Here is a 21,972-nt window from a genome sequence, read left to right as displayed (position 1 = left end):
TCTGATTCCCATGTGATGTCATTTATCAACCTTAAAAAATCCTGAGTATCCCTCACGTATGATGATAAGTCCCTAATGAGTGGTGCCAAATAGGTATCTATGAATCTTGAGGTATTCTCCAAGAGACTACCAATCGACAAGACTATTGGTCTCCAGGAGGATTTGTAGAGTCTTTATGAATCTTAGGAAGATGGTAGAAGGTGGGGATGACTGGTGCTTCACATTGCAATAATTCAAATTCATCTTTATTAAGAATGACTCGATCCCTCCACCCTTCCAAAATATTTTGATACTCTAAGGTACATTTTACATATTCTGTCCTTTGTATAGTCTAATAGCATTCTCCGTTCATGAGTTGTCTCATTGCTTCTTGTTTGTAATAATAAAATAATAATAATAAAACATTTATAAAGCGCATGGTTGCACAGACTGTGTATCCCCGCGCTGACTACTAACAAAACTAACAGAGGAAGAGGGACGAAAGAGGAAACAGAAAAATGTTATTGGGGGAAAAGATGAGTTTTTAATTTGGCTCTGAATAGAGTTTCTGAGGGTTCCATTCGCAAATGAACAGGGAGGGCATTCCAGTGTTTTACTCCAAGGTAACAGAAGGAACGACCCCCCATTTTAGCTCTGTGAATACGGGGAAGTTTGAATTGTGTCATTCCCGAGGATCTAAGGTCTCTGATCGGCCGATGGATAGTAAGAAGGTTTCTTAGATAGATAGGTCCTTTGTTGTGGGCAATCTTATGGGCGTAACAAAGGCTTTTAAATCTAATTCTTTCCCTAACAGGGAGCCAGTGGAGTTTGGACAGAGCCGCTTTGGAAATGTTCTTCTGGGAAGACCCAGTACCATGCGGGCGGCTGCATTTTGAATGCATTGAAGCTGGTGTAGCTGCTTTTGGTTCAGACCTAATAGGAGAACATTTCCGTAGTCCAAATGGGGTGTTATGAGCACGTGTACAATCGTTTTTCTGGCTTCAGTAGGGATGAGATCAATGATTTTTCACAAGATTTTTAGCGTGCCAATGCACTTACCTATTATTTTGCTGACTTGGGATTTTCCCGACAAATCCGAGTCAATCATAATCCCTAGATTTTTGACCTTCTCTACAGGGCGAGGGAAGTCGCCCAGAGCTGTAGGCCACCATGCCTGGGACCATATTGAAGTCTTGTTCCCCACCACCAACACCTCAGTTTTGTCTCCATTTAAACGGAGGCAGTTGTTTTCCATCCAGGTGGCGACAGCAGCCATGCAGCCAGAGAAATTGGTGGCAGATTTCTCACTATCTGGGGTGAGCTTGAACATAAGCTGGGTGTCATCAGCATAGCTAACAATGCCCACCCCAAAGTTCTCTACGACGCGAGCCAGGGGCTCCATATAGATGTTGAATAAGGTCGGGCTCAGACTAGAGCCCTGTGGAACCCCATAGCTTACGTCACGAGAAGGTGATTTAAAGGGAGGGCAGTGTAGCTGGAACGATCTTTTGGTGAGGAAAGACTTGAACCAAGCCAATGCATGGTCCTTCACACCTATATCAGAGAGTCGAGACAGCAGCGTGGCATGTAGCACAGTATCAAAAGCTGCGCTTAGGTCTAACATGACCAACGCTGCTGTCTCTCCCTCGTCCACCATCTTGCGAATGCATTCCGTGGAATATAGAACAGCTGATTCCGTGGAATAGCCAGGTCTAAAACCTGATTGTGTAGGATGGAGTACATTTTCCGTTTCTAGAAAAGCCATAAGTTGTTTATTGACAATTTTTTCTATTATCTTGGCACATTGTGGCAAGAGGGAGATGGGCCTGAGGTTTTGGAATTGGGTGACAGGGATGTTGTTTTTTTTTTTGAGAGGAATGACTTGTGCTGTTTTCCAAGCCTCTGGTACGTAGCCTTCATGAAATGAAAGAATAATCATGTTTCTTATTTGATCAATAAGACAATTATCCATGATGTCTTTACTTTTTGCCAGAGGGCACACATCATTAGGGGAGCCTGAATGAATACTGTTAATAATGATGGTCAGGTCATTTTTATCAGGTGTGGTAAATTGGGTAAGGGTGGACTTTTGAGTGGGGAAGATTTTGGTCCTTATCTCCTTTCCTGATGTCGGGGTTTTAGGAAAAGTAGCGTGAATTTTCTCAACCTTTTCGACAAAGAAGTCAGCTATTTGTTCGCATATGTCATTTGAATATGTGTCCTGCGTATCTAAACATGTTGTATCTGTGAGTTCCTTATAGATGCAGAATAATTCTTTCATAGGGTTAGTTGCCTCTTCAATTCTTATTTGATAAAAAGCGCTTTTTTCCTCTCTTATCATTTTCTGATATGATTTTAATTCCAGTTTATAGATTTCCTTAAGTTCAGGAGAGTAGTTTTTTCTCCACTTGCGTTCAGTCGATTTGCAGTGGGTCTTAGCGATTTTTAGTTTTTCCGAGTACCAGGGTTCTGACTTGGTTCTCCTGACTGGGGGCTTCGAGGTCCACGGGGCAATTTTATCTAATGCCTTGCTCAGCCATGATTCGTAGGTAATCCATGTGTCTCGTAAGGACTGTCCTGTAGGTGAGAGGTGTTTCTTTAATTCGATGATCAAGCGTTCAGGGGTATAATTTTTCCAGTTTCGACGCTTTGTAAACAATGGTTTGTTGGGAACATTCTTAGTAATGTTGATAGGGATGTAGAAAGTAATTATATAGTGGTCGGACCAGATAATAGGGACCGGGGGGACATTTCAATTCCTTCCCAGGTGGCAAAGACAGGGTCGAGAAGGTGGCCATGTTGATGCGTGGGGTTGATCGATAACAATGTTATTCCCAACGCGTGTAGTGCTGTCTTGAGTATTTGAGCCTCTTTAGCATTATTATCTTCGAAGTGAAGATTCAGGTCGCCTAAAATCAAAAAGTTGTTATGCTTTATAGCTAGCTGGGTGGCTGTTTCTATAAGTTGGTTGCAAAAGGAAGTTGCATTGCCAGGAGGGCGATATCTAAGGAGACCAGTAACGGTCATCAACGGAGTCAGTTTTATAGAAAATGTCCCGCATTCACTATTCATGATGGCTTTATTAGTGAGAGTACATTCCAATTCCTTTTTACAAATCAGTGCCAGTCCTCCACCGCGTTGTTTAGGCCTATCGATTCTTAGTAGACTGTAGTTCAGGGGTACTGTCTCTAAGATGTCGGGGGATGAGGATTCATCTAACCATGTTTCGGTAAGAAACAATACATCGAAATCTTGTTTCTGCAGTAGTTCTCGTATTTCCGTTTTATGTTTTATCATGGATCTGCAGTTCAACAACATCACTTTTAATTTCGGTGCGGGGGCATCACAAATCGGAAAAGTGGGAAATGAATAGTTACATATATTACAATGTGACGGAATCATATTAGGGTCAATGGTATGTCGACATGGTTTATTAGAGATCTTACCTAGTTCTAATAGGGTGGTGCTTGAATAGTGGATTCTCGGCTGATCAACCATCCTGTCAATCCCCAGATATGTGTCAGTGGAGTCCTGCCCCGCGCCCCGATCGATCGCGGACGGGCGCAGACGGGCAGGACTCTGGCTTGACTCCGGCGCGCGATCGGCGCGCCCGCAATGCGCGTCCGCTGCGCGGAGCCATGGACGTATGAATTTATGCACTTGGTAGCGCGACGTGCAGCGCGAGCCCTCACTAAGATGGCCGCTGCCTGAGTCAAATACTAGCCTATTCCCCACTGATGACGGTCAAAGGATCGACCACACCCCCAGGGCAGGCGAGTATAATGAGTCCCAACTAAAGATTCGGATAATTTAAAAACAATCGCCTTTGCCTAGTTAGGCGCTAAGGAGGCTGTCAGTGCGCTATTAGCTCAGTGCTGGAGTGACAGTCAAAGCGCTTTAAGCTCAATGCTGGGGGGAGGGAAAGGACACACGGGGAAATAATAAAATCCAAAGGTGCTGTAATTTTAAAAAGATCCTCCCGGCTCAAGCCTCAGGAGTAAAGTAAAAGCAGTCTGCTGCTTATTGCACACTACCTAGTTTCCTCCTTTATCCGAAGGTTTTATTTCGATATTGGAGTCACATTTGAGAGATTTGATGGCTTCCCACTCCTTCCTTGTAATATTAGAGTTTTTTTATCTCTTGTTCTTTTGATGTTTGTGCCAGTTTCTGTAGATCCATAAGGACAGCTTCATTAAAAACGTCCACCGCATCCTGGGGAGTTTGTGGCAGTATCCTAGATTTCCTTTTGAGGTTGCTCGGATACTTTTGTTGTGGAACCCCTGCTGCCTCTAAGCTTTCAATAGAATTAGAAATTTCATCTGGTTGTGCCAACGATTGTATAGTCATTAAGGTTTCAAAATCATTGTTCGATAGCTCGTCATTGTTTTCATTGCCCTGCTCCCCTGCATTGTTCTTATTCCTTGGGTGAAGCAAAAAGATTTTTGAGAATTTGAGTTTTCTTACATATTTAAACAAGTCTATCCTGGTTTGGACCAGATCGAATTTTGCTGTTGGGCAGAATGTTAAGCCTCTTTGTAGTACCTTTAGTTCATCCTGTGTTAATATCCTGTTCGAAAGATTTATGACTGTATTGTCTTCATTCACCATCGACCTCTCCCGCCTTTGCTGTGTGTTCCCATTGGTGTAGGCACCTCTGATTTTTCCCCTCCTGCCCCTCCTCGTTTTGTTTTTCTTTTTTGACCTTGGTCTAATTTCCGGGGTGCGTTCACTGAGGTGGTCGTTGGCGTGTCTCTTTCATGACGTTGTACTCGTCGAAAAAAGGAGGTGCCTTGCCTCTCCCTCCTTGTTCTCTGCTCGAAGATTGTTCTCCCTCTGATACTTCCGCCTCTGACTCAGATGTAACTCTATTGCTTATACTGGGAGTGCCTTGGGCCAATCTTTTCCCGGTTGCATCAAATTTCCGAGCAAAAGTTAAAATACGTCCGGTCCGGTAGTCCTGTTCATCTCTCTGGAACTTAGTTTGTTTTCTCTTTTTTATTCCAGTCTCATATTCCTTTAAACTCTTCATCATTGCTTGTTGCAAATCTTCACTGGATTTGGTGTCCTTGTCCTTACTTATCATGTCCTCCCCCCCAAAAAAATATATATGTATGTATATATATATATATATATATATATATATATATATATATATATATATATATATATATATATATATATACATATATATTTATAGCTCGTTTCTCATCCAATATCCAAGGAAAAAGATACCGCACTCAAGGTAGGGGGGCTCGCTTTAGACTTTATTCGGCAGAGCGAGAAACAACAAACGTTTCGGCGTGGAGCCTTCTTCCGTGTTACTCATTTCGTCATGAGACAGTGTATATAAAGCATTTTTGACAAATGGGCAATGAAACAGAAAAGGGACACAAATTCCTCTTGCAAAAATAAGCGCAATTTTGAAGAGGACACAAGTCAATGTTTATCTTAATAAAACATATTATAGACTAAAATGCTGTGATACAAACCCAAATCAAATCAGTGCGGTATCTTTATCCTTGGATATTGGATGAGAAACGAGCTTTAATTGTAATCCTCAGTCACGACCGCAACCGGCACCCGCCATAAGGAAGTGCGCTGTCTGGGTGAAAGTGACACAGAGAGCGCTAATATATATATATATAATATATATATATATATATATATATATATATATATACATATATATATATATATATATATATATATATATATATATATATATATATATATATATATATATATATATTACCTACTGGCGATAGCCAGTAGGTGTATATAGTTAGGATTGTTTTCCATAGGGAAATCGCAACATTCTATTGGGAATAACTTTGGCGCCGGTTGAGGAATCTTCCTGAAATTTTCCTTAACTTTGCCTCTAGGGGCTCCGCTCCTTCCCTGAAAGTTTGGGGGGGATTCGTCAAGCGGGGGCGAGATAGAAGGGGGGTCCCAAAACGTGTTTTCCCCATGTTAATTTCCATAGGGCGGTTGGACTCACTTTTAGCCCGAACGGCCGAATAGTTTTCCACCAAATCCATAGGTAAGTGATTAGATGTGTGTATACATCTATGAATCACTGAGTGGATTTTTAGATACTTGTATTGCTGTGACAATGGATTTAAATATGATACTCTGTATTTTACAAACAGTGATGAAAAATTGTAATAGTGTATGAAAAGGTGTATGTGATTGTCACGTGGATGATGTCATCAGTGATGTCATCAGTGATGTCACTGACCATGTCATGAATGATCTAATATGTGACATCATCAGCAGTGGATTGCGGGTGCGCGAAATAAAGTTAGTACGACTAACTATATAGGAGCAATTTCATTGGTTTTGTATGAGTAAAATGTCCAGCAAACTATAACACCACTAAAACATATAGTTTTTTGAGTGAATTTCAAAGGTTTTTTAAAAACGAATTCCTAACTATATAACTCCTGAAACCTATGTTTTTTTCAGTGAATATATATATATATATATATATATATATATATATATATATATATATATATATATATATATATATGTTAATTGTTGGGCTTTGTGCTGGGCAGCTCTGCACTGCCCATCATGATAATTCCCCTGGTCTCACCTAAAAAATAATACTGCACTGCACATTCTTCTGGATATTTCACTTCATTATATGATATCAATAACACTATGAATTTCACTGTGCAGGCCCCCCTTCCCATACAGTGCATAAACATGTGAGCTTTAGGATAAGACCCCATCATCCTGATTTGCGTTTGTTGTTCGATTATAGAAACACTTCAGACTCCCTGGTTTTATCAATTTAATCAAACTTTCAAACATAAATCGAAATATATTTGCAGGTTAATTCTAGGATTGTTTGATAAGGCGTAGGTCCCAATATAGAAAAAAGCATGATTCACAGATGAGGTCCTGGATGCTGTTGCAGAGGTACGAGTGGCTTCCATTGCGGGAAACACAGGGAGAGCTGTGGGTCATGTGTGAGGGACACCATCAGTGAATTTATATGCAGAACTAGAATAGCAGAAAGTGGTGTAAGTTGAAGGGATGACATGGTTTACAGATAGGTCTTTGTGTCTCTGCTAGTACCGTTATAGCTGTGAATCATGAGTGGCAGAATTCAAGACCATTAACAGTGTTCTGTGTGAGCCATCATAGTACCAGAATATCTGTGGCAGGACAAAACTGGTGCATTTCGCAGATTTACATATTATCCCTAACCCTAAATAGTATGAGGTGGTGCAGGGTATATTTGAGGTGCATTAGTGGAATTCACCTGCAACATGGGAGGGAGTACTGCAGGTCAGAATTAATGCACCTTGGTAAAGTTGCAGAGCTGTGTGTAACTTTACAGGAATAACAGGGTTCCATCTATCAAGACTGTGGGCCTCTTTTAAAAAAAATGTTTTTATTGGTTATTAAGAAAAATCACATTAATACAGTACATGATTGAACAACACATTGCAGAATAACACCAAAAAGTTACAAGTCACCATCACTCAGTAGCCTTCAGGGTACATCTCTCACCAAGCTTTCCTGCCTGCGCATTTCCATTTCTACCGTGGGTGCCACACATATATCTTCCCTATGTCTGTTCCAGTGGGACCACTTCCTATCTCATTTCTTAGGGCACCCACTTGCCTTATAGACCTCTGTCTCCGCTAGCATGCAGCGGTCCATTTCCTTGCCCCATAGGGTAACACGAGGCGGGGCTCTGTCCCCCAACCCCTAGCCACCTCTCTCTTCATCATTGTGTAACCCAGTGTAGTGAACTGTTGTTCGATTTCCATTAGGTCAGTGGCCTCCCAGATGTTTAGCAGTCCTAGTCGTGGGGTGAGAATTACTTCCTTCCCTTTTGCAGTGGACATATGTGTCGTGGCTGCCTCCCAGAGGGGGGTGGGCTTCTTGAAGAGCTGTGTGCTGCTCCAAATATTAGAATAGCTGCAGATGCTGCATATAAGATCATGGGCTTTACTCCAAAAATCTTGTTACACCTTAATATTGTTGATAAAACATCAAGGACAAAAACATTGAGAGGTAAGTGCATACAGGGAAGTACAGATTTACTGTTCTTAATCTCAAGCTACTCAACAAAATCAAACCCTACATTCCACCTACGGATCTTAAGCAAGCCACACAATCGCTGGTGTTATCCAGACCGGACTACGGGAACGCAATCCTCTCTGGTACGCCTCTCTCCCACCTAGCACCCCTTAAAACCACCCTCAATGCAGCGGCCAGAATGATCTCCAGAGTAAAAAAATGTGACCTCATTTCTCCCACACTCAGAGATCTAAAATGGCTCCCAGTGGAAATGCGGGCCAGCTTCAGAAACGGCCTGCCTGACTCACAAAGCCTTGCACACAGGGAAACCAGAATACCTAGCCTCTAAACTCAAGAAAGCCGGTCAATGTAGAAGTCTCAGTAGATCCAACTCCCTCCTCCCCCATCCCCCAGAAAACACGCAAACATAAAACGGCAACTCGTTCCTTTGCAGGGAATGCTCCAAAAATCAGGAACACCATCCCGTGGACATCAGAACTATTCCTTACTTTCTAAAGTTCAAAAGCCGCATAAAGCACTCTACATCAACCGTGCCTTCCCAAACCCAATTACGTAACTCTCAAGCTCTAACATGTCAGCCATTAGACTGCACGCACCCTCAACCTACCTCATCCCCTCTATCCTCCCCATCGCATGGAGTCTACACCACTAGGAGAATCTCTCAGGATAATACTTTGCCGCGTCCACAGGAATTTACCCTGACCGCTTTACCTCAACGAGGACCTCCGATCCCCTGAGCCCTATTCCTCAGCGTCACAATTCAGCCCTCATCGCCTGTGGACTCTCCGAACTCTTATGTGTGTTTGTATTTTACTCGTTGACTCTGTATTTGACTTCTACACATCCTGATGTGAAGCGCTTCGATACCCTCGGATCTGGCCAGCGCTATAGAAAACTACTAAAATAAAAATAAATCTACTTACCTTGAAGATAAATATATGTATATTGTCATCGGGCATATTATATGTCGAGTTAGAAATATAAAAACTATGCATACATACCTTTTGATATATTGGCTACGATATTAGGGTATAATAGTAATACCTACTAGATATTGAGGACCCACATCAGAAAAAGGTGAATTTACAAGGTTATGCATGTGTCAGTAGTAGAACAAAAGGCGGTACTGCAATGGCAGATCTTTGTGGCTCATACATGTCACATTTGAGATGCTTTAGCCGAGTTGTGGGTGGATCATCATAGCTGGATTTCACTGGTTGCGGCAGGACAAAAATGTGATGAATTAGCAGATCTATATAGGAAGTGTAACAAGAAAGGGCAGAGGTGAGTAGACAAATCTCTGTTGATACCAGTGCTTGAATGTAAGCCTGAGTGAAATTTTAATCATGCTAGAGCAATCGCTTAATGTAGGTGATTTTGCATTCCAAAAGCAAACCAAAATGACCAAGATTATGTCATTACTCCACTTCATTTCATTTCAAGGAGAAATTTGAATGCAAGATGCACTGTTCAGGTATTTTTTTAACGTGAGCGGTAGGGCCGGACTGGTGAAGCCGGGCACCGGGCAATCCCCTGGTAGGCCTGAAGGGTGGGCCAATTTTGTTACTGAAGGCTGATGTTTTAGCAAAATCGGACCCCTGTAACAAAATCAGAAGGCCACCAGTCGCCGTGACAGTCTCCTGCTCTGCACTTTGACCTGTGTGGGGAAAAAGCATCTTTTCACCCACCGCACAGAGGTCAGACCGCACACACACTACTAAATTCAAACAACAGTGAACTCTGAGTCAGAGTGCACTGTTGTTTGAATTTAGTAGTACATATGCAGTACGCACCGCATACACGTTCAGCACCGGCTTATGTAAGCAGGTGCAGCGCCAGTTACACCAACCATCGAGGACTGGAGCGCCCGCCGATGAGAGTGCGAGTATAGGGCAAACTTGTGGAGGGGACGCAGGCCAGTGGTCCGGTTCGCGCATCGCGCAGCGTGACTCGTGAGTCGGACCATTGATCTACGCCCCCTCCCCAAGTTCACCAGCAAAGTAGGTAGTGAGCACGTTCTCCAAACCATAGAAGCAGAATTGTCTACAAGGGCCGGAGAAGGCCTCCGAGTCCGACCACATCTCAGTTAACTAAAGTATGTAAGTGTCCTTAAAAAATGTTGCACATGATAGGGCAAAAAATGTGTTAAATGTACAGAGGTGCGTGGTGCACTGGCCGTGAATATAAAGACCTTCAGGCCTGTTAGCCTTTGAATTGGATCTAACTCGTGACCTTGCTGCACATCACCTCACCAGCCAGCAGGTGATGGGTGACCCTGACCTTGCACTTTTCACTCTCTGGTTCAGTGGTTCAGGGACAAGTCATCCCCTCCGCTGACTACATCCTCCTCGGAGACATCAACTTCCACCTGGAGAACAACAACGACCGCAACACCACCTCCCTGCTGGACAACCTCGCCAACCTCGGCCTCAAGCAACTGGTGACCACCCCCACCCACTACGCCGGACACACACTCGACCCCGTCTTCTCATCCAGCAAGGACATCGCCTTCAGCCACGCCACCGGACTCCACTGGACGGACCACAGCTGCGTCCACTTCAGCTTCAGTAGGACCGCGACCCACCACCACCAGCAACAGATTGCACGCAGAAGCTGGAACAAGATCACAGCCGACCAACTCGCGACCTCCCTGAGCCCGAACCCTCCCACCAGCACAGCGAACCCAAGCCAGGGGGCCATCAACCTCGCGAATTGGATCCGAAACTGCGCCGACGACCTCGCCCCCTGAAGACCCCGCCTAGCAGACCCGGCAGCAAGAAAACCCCATGGTTCACCGACGAACTCAAGAGCTCCAAGAAGAACTGCCGAGCCCTCGAGAAAGCCTGGCGCAGAGACCCAACACCGAACAACATGACTGCCCTCAAGCTCGCCACCCGAAAACACCACCAACTGATCCGCGCCACCAAGAAAACAGCATTCAAGGAACGACTGGACAACAACGCACACAACAGCAAGGAACTCTTCAACATCGTGAAAGAGCTCTCCAACCCCAACGCCGGAAACAACGACATCACCCCTTCACAAGACCTCTGCAACTCCCTCGCCGCCTACTTACACAACAAGATCGCGGACATACACAACAGCTTCAGCTCTCAACCGACGCACGCCACGACTGAACCACCGTCCCCCACCACCACCCTCCGCGCCTGGACCCCAATCAGCACCGAAGACACCACCCGCACGATGAACTCCATCCACTCCGGATCTCCGACCGACCCCTGCCCTCACCACGTCTTCAACAAGGCCTACACTGTCATCGCACCCCACCTGCGGGACATCATCAACACCTCCTTCGACACCGCCACCTTCCCGGAGAGCTGGAAGCACGCCGAACTCAGCGCTCTACTTAAGAAGCCACCAGACGACCGCACCGACCTCAAGAACTACCGCCCCATCTCGCTGCTCCCGTTTCCTGCCAAAGTCATCGAGAAGACCGTCAACAAGCAGCTGGCCGCCTTCCTCGAGACGAACGGATCCCTCGACCTCTCGCAGTCTGGCTTCCAGGCCAACCACAGCACCGAGACCGCCCTGATCGCAGCTACCGATGACATCCGAGCCCTGCTCGACAACGGAGAAACAGCGGCCCTCATCCTCCTAGACCTCTCCGCGGCCTTCGACACTGTCTGCCACCGTACCCTAATACAGCGCCTCAGCAACGTCGGAATCCAGGAGAAGGCACTGGAATGGATCACCTCATTCCTCGCCGGAAGGACACAGAGAGTCCGCCTCCCCCCGTTCAGATCAGAAGCCACCGAAGTCATCTGAGGCGTCCCTCAAGGCTCCTCGCTCAGCCCAACCCTCTTCAACGTCTACATGAGCCCCCTCGGAGACATCGCACGCCAACACAACCTCAACATCATCTCCTACGCCGACGACACCCAGCTGATCCTCTCCCTCACCAACGACCCCGCCACTGCCAGAACCAACCTACACGAAGGGATGACAGACGTAGCCAAGTGGATGATGACCAGCCGTCTGAAACTGAACTCGGACAAGACGGATGTCCTCATCCTGGGATCTTCACCCTCCGCCTGGGACGACTCCTGGTGGCCCCCCGCCCTGGGCAGCGCACCCAAACCAACAGACAATGCACGCAACCTAGGCTTCATCCTGGACTCCTCCCTCTCCATGACCAGACAAGTCAACGCCGTCTCCTCGTCGTGGTTCAACATCCTGCGCATGGTACGTAAGATCTTCCGGTGGATCCCCACCGAGACCAGGAAGACGGTCACCCAGGCCCTCGTCACCAGCCGGCTGGACTACGGCAACTCCCTCTATGCCGGAACCACCGCCAAACTCCAGAAGAGACTCCAGCGGATCCAGAACGCCTCAGCACGACTCATCCTGGACATCCCCCGTCGCAGCCACATCTCCGGACACCTGAGAGATCTGCACTGGCTCCCGGTCAACAAGAGAATCACCTTCCGTCTCCTCACCCACGCACACAAAGCCCTGCACAACCAAGGACCAGCATACCTCAACAGCCGCCTCAACTTCTACACTCCCACACACCACTTTCGATCGACCAGCCACACCCTCGCCGCCGTCCCCCGGATCCGAAGAGCCACCACAGGAGGAAGATCCTTCTCCCACCTGGCCGCCAAGACTTGGAACTCCCTCCCGACCCACCTCCGCCTGACCCAGGACCACCTCACCTTCAGGAAGCAGCTCAAGACCTGGCTGTTCGAGCAGTAGCGGATCCCCCCCCCCCCTAGCGCCTTGAGACCCTCCGGGTGAGTAATGCGCTATATAAATGCTGTGATTGATTGATTGATTGATGATGCTTGTCAGGAACGGGCTTCAAGTGTGATGAAAAAAACGGGTGTCTCAAAGGGGCATGGCCGATGTTATTTAAGGGCATGGCTTAAAAGTACAAAAGCTAAAAATCTGTGATTAGTATAGTATGCCACCCAACTGTTATTTTGCTGTTTCTGTCATTGTATCCGGATATATCGTGCAACTAGTAACATTATACCTACAACACGCTATTGGCTTTGTTAAAGGTTGTTAGTTGAATAAGAAAAAAACAGTAACTACTGCTTCATTGTATATAATATTGAAAATCCGAAAAGATGAGAGTGTGAAAGAACGGATCCAAGTCTCTTCGCAGTTACATCGAAGGCAGTGAAGAGTGTTACTGCTGCAGAGTTAAGATTCTTTTTCACCCTGAGGGTGAGGACAAAAATGGAGAGCCCAATAGGGACCCTTCTCAGCAGCTGCTTTTTACCGCAGGACCACTGTTGTCAGGTCTTCGAAAGGGTGCTGTTTTAAACTAAAATGCATGATGCGGAAGGCATGTCTTCTGGTTCTCTTTCTGGCCCTTTCTGGTCCTTACTCTGACAATGCTAAGACTGCATCTGCTGTGCCTGCTATATTAATTTGAAGTCTAAAATGTGTCGGCTGGGCAGAGTGGCATGCTGGATGTAAATGTCCAGTCCATCTATAGTGTCATTTGATAAATCTGGTGATCTTGCTTTTAGTGGTGTTGAATAGGTGTGTGGGAAGGCTCAGATCTGCTAAAGAAGAGTCTTCAGCTTTCATGACACCCACACAGATAGTGAATGTAGGCTTCTCAACCTGTCACAGAATCTGATCTGTTCTGAGAGGATGTCATGTGCTGAGTTGAAATTTCGATCTTTTCAACTCTGAACCACACCCTCACCACCTCTGCCGGACTAGGCGAGGCTCATTTGGTACCCTTGTTTGTTGTGTGGTTCTTGAATTTTTCACAATCCCATTACTTCCGTGAGGTAACATTGAGTTCAGCACCAACACTCTGAAAAGTGTTCCAGGGCCACTGGCCTGGGTGCCTTTGTGTGAAATGTTCATGCTTTCTGGTCTGTGTGCTCATGTGTGATGTTTCCATATTTCCTGACCTCAGTGGCATCTGTGCTTTATGTGTGACATTTCCACAGCGTCTGTCCTCAGTGGCCTGGGTGCTTATGTGTGAAATTTCCATGCTTACTGGCCTTGGTGCTTATGTGTGATGTTTCTATGCTTTCTGGGCTTGGCCTGTGCTTATGTGTGATGTTATCATAGCTTCTGACCTCAGTGGCCTGGGTGCTTATGTGTGACATTTCCACAGTGTCTGGCCTCAGTGACCTGGGTGCTCATGTGCATCATTTCCATTCTTACTGGCTTATGTGTGGCATTTCCACTGTTTCTGGCCTAAGTGGCGTAGGTGCTTATGTGTGAAATTTCCATGCTTGCTGGCCTGGGTGCTTATGTGTGGCGTTTCCATAGTTTCTGGCCTCAGACCAGGCCTGTGAGTGACATTTCCATGTTTATTGTGGGTGGCCAGCAAACATTTCAGACAGTTTTTCTTACTTGAGAAACCGTTATGGCAATTTTTTAAAGCAAAACTTCAGATCCGAAAGCAAGTAACTGGAAATCAACTATAAATTACATTTCAGGTAATCTGCATTTGTGCAACTATGCAAAAACTAGCATAATTCTTTCTCTAATTTCGTGTAATTACACTATGTGAAATTACACGTGTTGCACCCACCCATACTTGAATGGAAAGAGGAATAGCATACCATGACTGTGGTGCATTACCAGGGCCTTGTGTCGGTGCCAGTTCTGGAACAGCAGATGCCTTTACTGGTCTTTATTGAGGTGCATAGGATGAGCTGTACTGATATCAGAACTTCAGCAGGTGTTGTTGGTAAGGATTAATTTAAACTGACAGTTTTGTGTATTGGCCCCAGTACTTGAATAGTAGAGGCTGATGCAGTTCAGCTTTGAGGTATAGTGGAAGAGCAGGTTGCCTATAACAGGAGTAACAGATGTCCTGCAGGCCAAGGTTAGGGTGCATTATCAGGTGTGTGTTGACCCAGTACTGATATGGCAGACAGTGACGGAGTTCATCTTTGAGGTTTATCTATTTTATTTTATTTATAAAGTTTTATATAGCGCGAACAAGATCTCGAAGGATATCCGAGCGCTCTACATTAGTATGGAAGGAAGGACATAAATGCAAAATTGGCATCAAGTAGGAGTAAAACAGACAAAAAACAGGATTCATCGCAGATTCCAGGACAATTGCACCATGGAGGGTAATACAATAAACAGGTATAAGCCGGCAATGAAGGGGGTCACAGTATGGGGTAAAGAGGAGCAGTAACAAATGATGGTACAATGGAGGTACATTGGCAGAGCAGTTTGTCCTAGAATATTTAGAATAACAGATCAGGTCTGGACGGATGGGCATTATAAGAGCTGTGTGTTGGCCCCTTTATTAGAATGGCAGAGGGTGCAGCTCGTCTGGATTGGGGAGTACTGGCAGAGCTCAGGAACATCATAAGGATTTTGGGGTCATTGTGGCAAGTGTATTTTGGGAGGGCCCCTGTTCGAAACAGTTTTGAATTTAGGATCCAGTTTCAACTCTTTCATGCCCTCTTTGGCCAGGTCACTGACAGTGCACAGACACAATCATCCAAATTCTAAATGTGTTTACATCTAAAAATCTTAGAGATAATGACAAGTGTTTACAATATTGTAACACAGCAGCAGCCCACTAATATTACTGCAAATTGTAACACAGCAGCAGCTCACTAATATTACTGCAAATATTCTCTGTGTCACTGTACTATTTCTCATATGTGAGCTACTTTGTTCTTATCTAAAATAAACTATTTATGGATGTTGCATGAAACATAAACACATTTTGCTGAAAAATGTCTGTAATAGTCTCCCACATTTCACCCACATAAAAAATATGTTAAAGGAAAATCGCATTTAAAGCAATCTATTTAAGAAGTATATAAGGGCAAGGCTCTCTCCACAACAGAGCTGGCTCAATGGGGAGGGGAGGTGTCCTGAAAGGCTGGGCCACTGGGTAGAGCCCTATTTGCCCATGACTCACGTCTTTTGCACGGCTGGTCCTAAAACTGGAATACCAGACACTTCTGGTGAGTGTGTATTGTGGTGCACTGCCAGAGTGATGCGTCCGCTCAGGGGTGAGGTGCACTGGCACAGCGGCTGTTGGTCCAGTTACAGAACAGCAGGGTGTACTCTGGGTCATGGCTACTTTGGTTTGGCATAGTTACATCTTAGGATGGGCCACAGCATGCCTGCAATAATGGTTATCTACCATGCACTAAAAAAAGTATGACGTGAAATTGAACCAATGGATCCCATACCTTCAGAATGAACAATATCAGAGTAATTCTATTCGCATAGGGTTTTGAATATATGTACATAAACATGCTTGTTTTCGATTATCTCTTGTTCATTATATTGTTCTCCATTTGCAGGTGCAACCCCATCAGAGAAGCAACTATACGCAGTTGGTCGTGCACAAGAGCCCATTTGAGGACCCATTCTTCATAGTGGAGACCATCTGCATCTGCTGGTTCTCCTTTGAGTTGATGGTGCGCTTCATCGCCTGCCCCAGCAAGGCTGCCTTCTTCAAGGACATCATGAATATGATAGACTTTGTGGCCATCATACCTTACTTTGTGACGCTTGGCACCGAACTGGCCCGCCACCGGGGTGCGGCACAGCCTGCCATGTCCTTGGCCATCCTCAGGGTCATTCGTCTGGTAAGGGTCTTCCGTATTTTCAAACTCTCGCGGCACTCCAAAGGTTTGCAGATTCTTGGTCAGACTTTAAAGGCCAGTATGCGGGAGTTAGGTCTCCTCATCTTCTTCCTCTTCATCGGTGTTATCCTCTTCTCCAGCGCTGTGTACTTCGCTGAGGCCGACCATGATGGTTCCAGCTTCACCAGCATCCCTGAAGCTTTTTGGTGGGCTGTAGTCACCATGACCACAGTCGGTTACGGGGACATGTTCCCCCAGACGGTAGGTGGGAAGTTGGTTGGCTCACTGTGCGCCATCGCAGGTGTGCTGACTATTTCCTTGCCTGTTCCTGTCATTGTCTCAAACTTCAGCTACTTCTACCACCGCGAGACGGAGTGCTCTCAGACCGGCCAGTATAACCATGTTAGCTCCTGCCCCAGTGGGTATCCTCAGACCCCGAAGCAAAAGAGGATAAAGACCCCGCAGACGCCTAAGAAGGAGAAGGACATCATCGCTAATTCCAACTCTGGTCTACTGGACGGACTCTGCCCCGTGGACAGTGGCCAGCTGGAGAATTCGAATCCTGATCAGCCATCAAACCTATTCACTCAGGTGTGATCCAGAATCGTGTTCATTTCCATCTGCCATGCGCTTTACGTGCCCTCGAGTCTTATTGGAGTTTAGAAAAGTGGACAGCCTCGTAGGCAAAGACATCATTGTAGGTCAATGCAAGTGAGATATTTTGCCAGGAGTGCAGGTCAAGAAACATCAAAAGGAATTCCTTCTTATAGACAATTTTTCAAATGTTATCGTTTTGTCAAGGAACTCCATTGGAGTTTAACGTGTTTGTTTATGATGAAACTTTCAGGCTATTCTCGGAGAAGGTTCGAAATCTGAAGCCGTTAAAAGCTATTTTGAGGCAGAATTCATTGATCCTGTCTCCTCCCTTTATGTGCTGTGATGTGAAACTAATAAGCTAGAGTCAGGGGAACCTGAGAAGTAGTTGCTTTCAGAAGGCCATGTGACCAGACTGAGAAATACCCCAGCTCGGTCGAGGAATCCCATTGGCTCTTGTCCTTAACAGATGCCGCCTTTGGCTAATAGATGGTCCAGAGGAGGGAGGGATTCCAGAGCCACCATCAGTGACAGTGACTCAGACAGCAGCTGGCATTAGGTCTCCATGAAATAGTAGAAATGAGTGATTGAGTTACATGTGCTGGAGGAACGAGAGGGTACAGCTAGAGATCAACAGCCTGAAATAACAGCAACAAAATGAAACCGTACACAAGACCAGAATGCGCACAGCAAGGAATCAGAGCAAGGCCAGTCAGCGGGTGAGAGATACCCCTTGGAAAGGTACCAAGGCACTGCTGTAAACTTGGTCTGCAGAAGGACCGCCTGGGTGAGCTGCAGAAGCTGTGTACTAGAGCAAAACCGTATTCTCTAGAGATAATACAGCTGTAAAGCCAATAGGAACTGCCTTGCAGAATAGAATAACTGAATGAAAGTGCCCAATAACCCGTGGGTGTTAGAGGTATGTTTCAAGGTGATGGCAGATTCCCTGTCTGCAGGTTCTCAGGGTGACCTATGTAAAAGTGGGAGGCGATATCTATGCAATCGATTCCTCCCTGTCACAGCTGCAAGGGGTGTCTCAGTACACTCAGAATCCCCTTCTCTGCGCACACAGCGAGTGTGTGGTACTTGGAAATTCTTTCTCTGCAGAGAGTAGTCTTTTCTCTTCACTTACATAGTCCGTTTGACATTGGGGAGGTGGCATCTGGCAGCTTCTGTTTTAGTTTTTTCTGCCTTAAACTTGGAAGAACCGTGTTTATACCTTGCCGCCAATTTTGTCAGTCTCTTGAACCTAGTAGCCTCTTCTGTCAGCAGTCTCCATGGCTTAGTGGCCCCTTCTGGAACATCTACAATCTTGCATCCCATTCTGACATACTGGGAGAGCAGCCGTTACTCACTAGTAGCAAATTCTGTCATACTGAGAAGATAGGTCTCATCACAGCCAGAGAAACTCCACTCTGGTCTGTCAACAAATTGCTTGAGCCTTACCAATGAGTCAAGTAACTGCTTTCATAAAAGTATCTTTGACCTCCCCTTATAATCCAATGACCATAGGGCACATGGTCACCTTCCCAGCGTTGTCCTTCAGCTCTTCTGACTCAATAACATCTCCTCTCATGTAAATACATGGTGGTAAGAAATCAATGTCCTCGTCTGATTTCTTCTGTGCCCTTAGCAGTATGATCCTGTCTTAACGTCACATGCTTTCCGCGTGCCAGCTCTGGTCCTCAAAGAAAGATGCATCAGCTGAGCAACAGCCCCGAATGAGGCTGAGAAGGCAGCTGACAACTCCATGTCTTAATTGTATGTGTAGCTAAGACTCTGGTGCAGCAGTAAACTGGTTGGTGAGATGGGGTGTTGCAAATATGGAAATCCTAGGTCCTGATGATCCGCATGTAAATATGATGTGGCTGAACCTCTTGTAATTCATCCATATTGTTGTCTTAACTCTGTTTAAATATGCAACGGTCTTAAAGTCTGGACTTTCCAAGCGTACTGATGTTTTCTTAGGGGAATGTAGGCCTATGAGGTAGCTGGAGAGACACGGTCTAGCACGTTAGCAGAATTTGAAAGAGCATGGAGAGGCCAGAAAGGACTGGGCAGTGTAATGCAGGGACTACAGTTCCATCCTTGCAAACATGTGCACCCACACAGAATTGCATCCCATTGACAAGTAGTGGAAATGCCACCCTGGCACAGGACATCCACTGCAGTGAACCAACAGAGACTTGTGGCCAGGGATTACAACTAAGTGAAATGTGATTTTTTTCTAAACTAATTACAGTGAAGCCTCGATTATCTCCATAGACTGAACATGAGCAAGTGTGTATTACAGAGAGGATCAACATACCTGCAGCTGACTCTTCGCATAACAACTTTCCATGTGTCCAACCAGGTGCACTGTGACAAACCTGTCCTACCTTGTCCCATGGCCCTCACTACTCTATTCATTAAGATACACAGCTTGGCTTAGACTGGAATTTCTACCCTTCAGCTTTACAGCGTGGTCTGCTGGTAGCCCTGGGCTTGGTAAATTGGTTCTGGGAAAGCCAAATAATATTTCACTGTTGAGAAGGAGAATCATGTAATGGGTAGCCAGTGAAGTGAGCCAAACTACAAGAGTGATGTCCGTCAGTTCTGTACTTTGAGCCCTTCCTGTGAGACTGTGTAAGGAAGTTGGGTGTAAAAAGAAGAGATCCTGGAAGGAAAATAGATGCTTCTGTGACTGAACCTGATCCAGGCGCTGGTTTGGGAACAGCACGCGGAAAGCCACCATTGCTCCTGCTAAATCTACGTTTCTCCAGGGAATGCTGCTGAGGCTGAGAATGTTTTTTGTTTTAAACTGTATTATTTTTCTAAAAAAGACAAAAACGCATACATTGTATTGGTTTGGGGGCATATAGAAGTTTGCAGTGGCTGTGAACCTCTCTGTGACGTTGTCCATCACTCCCAGACTCAACAGATGCCAGAAAGGACCTGGCCTCACATGTGATATCAGCAAACACGAACTGGTCTTAAGGGAAGCGTGCGTTTTCAAAGCAGGCTGGCATCTTGGAATGGCTGGTAGGGCTGGGGACAACGACGATGACTCTTGGTAAACCCTTTAGGCATTTGGGAGGTGCGTGTCTGTTGTGGGGGGTCACCTCTTCTTTGTACAGGTTAGTCTGCATTGCAAAGGACAAACAGATCCTAAGCTCGTATGTAAAAAATCTCACTGCAATTCTTACTGAAGTGTGATAATGAAAGCAAAAGACGACTAAATCCCTTGTATTTATATGACAATAAAATTGGTTCCAGTATATATTGTGATGAAAATGATGAGAAACTTGACTTCTCCTTCAAAGGATGGGAAATGATCTTGCTTTTTTTGCTTCCTCACAGTAACAGCGACAGATGTGCCTTTAAAAGACCTAGGGCCATATGTATCATGCCCAAATGCGTTCGAAAATGCCAAAATTCGCATTTTCGCAAAATGGTATGTATCACACAAATCTGCATGCAAAATTTGCGATTCCTTATTTTGCGATTGCATTTAAGGAATCCCAAATTTGCTAAATGGCCTTAAGGAATCGCAAATTACCACCAACTTCTAGTTGGTGGTAAGTTGCGAATTCCTTGAAAAATGCTAATTGTTGCATTTTTCAAAGTGCCATGTGACGCACATACATGCCCTTAGGGCATGTATGTGCGCCACATGTGCACCCATGCATATTTCAGGGGTGCAACAGGGTGTCCTTTGGACACCGCTGCACCCTTGAAATTATTCTCAATTTGCGATTAGCAAATTGCGAATCGCAAATTGAGAATGACTTCTCATTCATTCCTATGGGCCCACAGAAATGAATGGGAAAGTATTCCTTAATTGCAAATTCGCAATTTGCGAATTCACAATTAAGGAATATCAAGAAATCGCTAAAAAATTGCAATTTTTTGATACATACCAATTAGCGATTCTGAAATAGCGATTTCTTAAAAATCTCTATTACAGAATCGCTAATTGGTACCTTGATACATATGGCCCTTAGACTTGGTGAAAGAGTCAAGCTGTAAGAGCAGATAAAAACTAAACATTTTGACGATTATTTGTCGAATACAAGTGTTCAATACTGTAGAAAGGAATACGATTCTATTGCAATGGCTGACTTCGACAGGACGTGAAAATATCCCTAACATGACTAACTGAACAAGTTCGACCTACATCACAAGGTGAACATAAACCAATTATTCCGAAATCGCCCAAGCAGATCCTTTCTGGCTCACTGAGCGAGTACAGCCTTTATGGTCCCCTGTAAAAGTTCTGTAGTGATGAAAATCGGTAGCTTGAGGGGCAGTTCGAGATTTTAATCATTTTTATTTGCATTTTAAACAAAACAAAATGCAAGCATGCGTTTGTCGGTAATTGGCCTCCGAACTATGGGCCATATGTATCAAGCCTTTTTGGATTCGCAAAGGCCGGAATACGGCGAATTCCGGCCTTTGCAAATCGCAAAAGGCTGTTTAGCATTTTTTACTATGTATGTAAAAATCACATCATAAGGAATCGCAAAAATGTGCGATTCCTTATTTTGCTATAGCATTTAAGGAATCGTAAATTTGCGATTCCTTAAATGCTATGTATGATGCAATTTTCAATAGCGATTTTAGCTTAAGAAATCGCAATTTACCATCAACTTTCAATTGGTGGTAAATAGTGATTTCTCATAAAAATGCACAAATTTAAATTTTTAAATGTGGCATGTGACGCACATACATGCCCATAGGGCAAGTTATGTGCGCCATATGCACACACATGCTGATTTAAGGGGTGCAGCAGGGT

General features: G+C 45.1%; 1 protein-coding gene across 1 annotated transcript in view; it reads left to right on the top strand.

The window, feature by feature from the left end:
- Positions 1-20,457, top strand: part of KCNA7 (potassium voltage-gated channel subfamily A member 7) — a 197,164-nt gene extending 176,707 nt beyond the window's left edge. Inside the window, exon 2 of the mRNA XM_078655162.1 lies at positions 16,320-20,457. Coding sequence (XP_078511288.1) covers positions 16,320-17,201 — 882 coding nt within the window. The 3' untranslated portion in view covers positions 17,202-20,457. The remainder of the gene's footprint in view (positions 1-16,319) is intronic.
- The last annotated feature ends 1,515 nt before the right edge of the window (positions 20,458-21,972 follow it).

The sequence above is a fragment of the Lissotriton helveticus genome, chromosome 7 (assembly GCF_964261635.1).
Source record: "Lissotriton helveticus chromosome 7, aLisHel1.1, whole genome shotgun sequence".
Classification (NCBI taxonomy): Eukaryota; Metazoa; Chordata; class Amphibia; order Caudata; family Salamandridae; genus Lissotriton; species Lissotriton helveticus.
The sequence above is the reverse complement of the archived record's forward strand: the minus strand, read 5'-3'. Positions and strand labels throughout refer to the sequence as shown.